Source organism: Eptatretus burgeri, chromosome 11 (genome assembly GCF_056783735.1).
Source record: "Eptatretus burgeri isolate ZD-2024b chromosome 11, Ebu_testis_v1, whole genome shotgun sequence".
In the NCBI taxonomy this organism is placed as follows: domain Eukaryota; kingdom Metazoa; phylum Chordata; class Myxini; order Myxiniformes; family Myxinidae; genus Eptatretus; species Eptatretus burgeri.
In genome coordinates, this window is record NC_140971.1 from 30,276,830 (window position 1) to 30,281,829 (window position 5,000).

General features: G+C 46.0%; 1 protein-coding gene across 2 annotated transcripts; it reads right to left on the reverse strand.

Moving 5' to 3' along the window:
- Positions 1–1,310: 1,310 nt before the first annotated feature.
- On the reverse strand, positions 1,311–4,940 carry LOC147016765 (COUP transcription factor 1-like). Of its 2 annotated transcripts, none has more exons than XM_085845737.1 (3): positions 4,047–4,940; positions 3,409–3,936; positions 1,311–2,472 (listed from the first exon to the last, which is right to left on the reverse strand). In XM_085845737.1, the coding sequence occupies exons 1-3, from the start codon at positions 4,447–4,449 to the stop codon at positions 2,198–2,200; spliced, it is 1,206 nt and encodes a 401-aa protein (XP_085701863.1). In that variant the 5' UTR covers positions 4,450–4,940; the 3' UTR covers positions 1,311–2,197. The 2 variants fall into 2 exon arrangements, with proteins under 2 accessions (XP_085701863.1, XP_085701862.1); XM_085845736.1 differs by having other exon boundaries at positions 3,409–3,939.
- Positions 4,941–5,000: the final 60 nt, after the last annotated feature.

The window sequence follows — 5,000 nt, forward strand, 5'->3', positions numbered from 1 at the left end:
TATATATATATATATATATATATATATATATATATATATATATATATATATATATATATATATATCTGTATGACGTATATGTACACACACACAGTGTCTCACTAAAGTGTATACGGCTACATGTATCAAAAATTATGGTATCTTGTCGTTCTGCACTGCCTTACGGGTAACCACAACCTGATGATGTGCAGTCATTCCATCGCACACAAATGCCATCTGTAAGGTATTACTCACACTCAACATCGCCCTTCTCTTTGTTGCTTGATTAATTTTTCTGAAATATTAAAGTCAAACATTATATTAAGACATCCTGTATATGCTCACGTGATGTTTTCCTTCGGTGTTGAAGCAAAAATGAATACCCAAAATAAGAGGGTTGCCAAAGACGGTGGAATTTATATACAAGTTGACATAAAAAGGATGTGCTAATCGGTGAAATGTAACTGCAGAAAGGTCGTGATAAAAGCACGGAATTTCTAAATGATGCATGGACTATAAAAGGGTGCCGTGCATTCTGCAGAATTTATTACGTGTATGAGGCATACTCCGCAAATGTGCCCTCTCTTTTAGCATGGCATGAGCTGCAATAAAAGGCAAACTCTCATGGTGCAAATAGCATCACTTCATACTTTTGGATGTGCCAACACTCTTTCTCTCTCTCTCTTATTACTAACCATTACCAACAATATAATTTCTTCATAAAATGTGTGTGTGTGTGTGTGTGTGTGTGTGTGTGTGTGTGTGTGTGTGTGTGTGTGTGTGTGTGTGTGTGTGTGTGTGTGTGTGTGTGTGTGTGTGTGTGTGTGTGTGTGTGTGTGTGTTTATATTGACTGGCAGGATGGCCCACAGGTATGCACACTTTCACCTAAGCTGTCTAGCCTGGATTCGAATCTCAGCCCGTCTATAAAACGTCATTCTGGTGTTTCACAGGCAGGGTGATTCACCAATGTGTCGTCCCTCGGATGGACATTGAACAGGAATCCTGTCCACTGTCATTGTTTGGTGGATGTTAAAAATCCCATGGTGTTGCTCGCAAAGAGGAGGCGAGATATAGGCAAATGACAAATTCCTGCCCTAACTTTAGTCAAACATTAGGCTTGGCCAGCTGGTCGTGAAAGACTTCGGCCAAGATTCCCTCCATGCAACCCCACCATAACATTGGAATTAATGTGGCTGTTAAAGATTATATATATATATATATATATATATATATATATATATATATATATATATATATATATATATATATATGTCACTTTTGAGATGCGCACAACCAAATGCCACTATTAAACGAAGCCAGTACACCTGTGCAGAACTCGAGAGAGCAGCTGACGAGTGTTTATTAAAAACAATAAGCTAACTTGTTCACGTGTTTCTACTCCACGTGCACACGCTTTCAACCGTATCCGGAAGAGCATAACAGAAGGAAAGTCTTTAATATGACATCAAGTGCCTTCGGCTCCTGGGGCAGGAACGTGAGAGCCTGCTGAGCCCGTAATCGAACCCTCGGCAAAACGGCGTACCAGCCGCACATGCACTATTATCGCACACAGAGGCACGCCATACGCGCTCATTCAAGAAAGGCTCAAATAATACATTCCCGGGACATTACATGGCAATGCATCGAGGCAAAAGCATTTCATGTATATACAATACGCTTTCAGCGATGCTTCAAAGTCTGCAATCTTATTAAAACTGATTAACGAAAGCACGTCTTACAAGATACACAATACCGAATAAGAAAACGCTTAATATCAAAATTATTCATATGGAATCACAAGAATCTGGTTTAGAACCAGGAAATACAAAACAGCTATGGATATATATATAGACACAGGACAATTTACAATAATTTGTAGATCTGTACTTTCTCTTCTGCTCGTCTTTACAACGATGATTGAATGACTATTTCAAAATGTCCGTTTTCTTTTTATTTCATTTAATTTTATTTTTGTACAAAACAGTTGACTAAGAGCTTGTCGTCTTCTTTAGGAATCTTCTTATACAACAGTGGCTGAAAGAGGAAACGTACAATATGATGCACAGGTGTGTGCGTGTGTGCGTGCGTGCGTGCGTTTCATGTGCATATACAAGTCCAACGCCACATAACGTCGTTTCAGCAGTCACTGCTTCTGTTACTCCTGGCGCTGCTGCTGAGAAGCACGATGGAAGAAGCATCCTCGGAACTTGTCCCAATCTACTGAATGGACATGTACGGCCAGTTGAAACTGCTCCCCGAAAGAAGCATGTCTCTGATGAGGGTTTCAATGGGAGTTTTACCAACCAAGCGGACGAAGAAGAGCTGTTCGATAACTGACGAAGACACGGTGCGTAGTGACGGTAAGCGAAGCAAGAGCTTTCCAAAGCGAGTGGGCTGGTTCGGGTATTGACTCCGCACGTATTCCTCCAGTGCACACTGCGATTTCTCCTGCAGGCTGTCTATGTGCGCAGCGTCCGATAAGCCGCAGGCATCTTCGAAAGAGAAGAGAATATTGGCACATTTAAAAAATAAATCTCGAATGCACGAAAATTCCTGCACACATCGCTGTCGAGGCAATTGCTTGAGCGCTTCGTGCTGCAAAATGCAAATGATTCGCTAACTACAGCTCGACGGCACTGCTCGCTTATATGCCAGGCATGCCCGAACACTTTTCCCACCATGTATCATGAATATCCAAATTTTCCTGTGGAATGGTAAATCTTTTACTTTTTTGTTTTTTTAATAACACTTTGTATTCCAATTTCATTTTATCTTTAAAAGAACATTTTCAAAAGCAATTACGTATCAATCAATATGCATCACCACTTATAACAAATGCATGTGGAGAAGGCATTTTCAAGTCCCTGCCCACAGTTGCAATAGCAATCCAATAACTGTTTGGAAAAGTATAATTGAATAATTTTTTTGGGAATATCAAGAGGGATATATATATATATATATATATATATATATATATATATATATATATATATATATATATATATATATATATATATATATATATATATATATATATATATATATATATATATATATATATATATATATATGCGGCATGCATTAATTGCACGGTTGACTGTTATTACCTTTTGGTTCATTGAATGAAGAAGTTTGCTCACACACTGATTATATTGAGCAAATGTGTGCCCATGAGAAATTGTCCCAATAAGGTCATTCCTTTGGGCCGCAGTTTGCGAATTTACGGTAAAGCACTAAAGCTCCTTCCCACAACAATCCTGAATTAGATATTGTGGAAATTGTGTCCATTTGGAAGCCGTGTGTCAAATGCATCCGAATTGAAAGGCACAGCCACACTCGGTCACCTCCGAGTCACTTTTGAACCCAGCATGGCAGACGTGCGTCTCCTGGAAAAAAAAAAAGGGGTCCATGTGCGAGTGTGCACTGACCTGTGGTGAAGAGCACAATGGCTTTTAAGCAGCTGTACTCAGCAGAGTCCACGTGCAAAACCTTGAGCTTTTCCACCTGCTCTTGGAAGATGCGAATGTGGTCCATGAAGGCAACCACACGGTCTGCAGACATGGGCGAGGCGTGCAAGCCCGCGGCTGCCAGCAAAGGCGCCACATGCAGTGGCATGGCACACTGCGCCGCATTCAGCACAAACAGCTCACTCCAAACCAGGCGCAGAAGCGCCACCTGGTCGGTGATCTGCAGGTCCGGGAAGAACGGAATATTCCTCGCCCACTCGACGGCGCTGAAGAGCAGACGGGCCGCGAGCTCGCAGATGTTCTCGATGCCCATCAAGTTGTTGGGCTGCATGCACTGACTGCCATAGCGTGATGTTGGATAGGGCTCAGCGCGGAGCAGCAGTGATATGTAGCCCGAGAGATATGAGTGACCGTTCAACGGGTCCCCATTGACGAGCGCGTACTGAGCCGTATTCGGATGTTGTGTTGGCGGCATTCGGCCTCTTTGTACTGCTGCAGAGAGAAAGACCACATGAGTAGTAGCACGAACGGGCTCCGAGCGGACATGACGCGGGAACCCTCAGAGAGGCGGCTTCACGGACCGCGCGAGATTTACTCACCTTCACGCCTCATCCCGACCTTAAGGCATTTCTTGAGGCGACAGTACTGGCACTGGTTGCGATGGTGCTGGTCGATAGGGCAGTTCCGATTGGCACGGCACGTGTATGTGAGGTTCCTGCGGACGCTCCGCTTGAAGAAACTTTTACATCCCTCACAGGTGAACTGTCCGTAGTGCTTCCCACTTGACTTGTCCCCACACACCACGCACTCCACATTAGCTTGTTGTTTGTCACCCTGTTGGCTTCCTTGGCCAGGCGTTGTCGGTGGGCCCGACTGGCTTGGAGTCTGTGGCGTTTGCGGTCCACCTGGAGCCAATGGCCCCTGGCCGGCGGCTGCTGAAACGTTGGGCCCGCCACCGAGCTCGCCCTGCGGGTCGCGCCACGGCCCGACTACCATTGCCATCGCTCGGGGAGAGGCGAGCGGCGGCTCCGGCAGCCGGACGGGGTGCGGGGGAGGGGGGGAGGGGGAGGGGGGAAGGGGGCGGCCGGTCAGGGGACACGCGTGTCGGGAGGCCGGGTCCAGGGCAAAGCGCAGGTCGCCATTCAGGAAGGCAATAAACAGGCGGAAGGTGAGAGATTAGAGAGGCCGCAAAAAGTGAGGGGCGATGAGAAGAAAAGACTCCGGCTGCGGGTGCTGCTGCCTGGAAGAACAGCAGCAAGACAGAGAGAGAGGGAGAGAGAGAAAAAAGTGCGTTGGAGGGACGCCCGGAGCGGAACTGCACGAGGTGTGAGGCGTACGGAACTCGCGCGTACAATCGGAGCGCGCACTGCGGCCCCGACAATGGGGGGAAATCGATGAAATATTCACGGAATGCGCGCGCCGCGAGAGCGGGCTGTGCGGCTGCGTCTCGGCAGCGCAAGGCGCGGATGTCAGTATATAGTGAACTATGACACGACGAGTGAAACTGACACATCTCCATGGCGACGGCTCCCATATAAGGAGCGGCGTGTCGG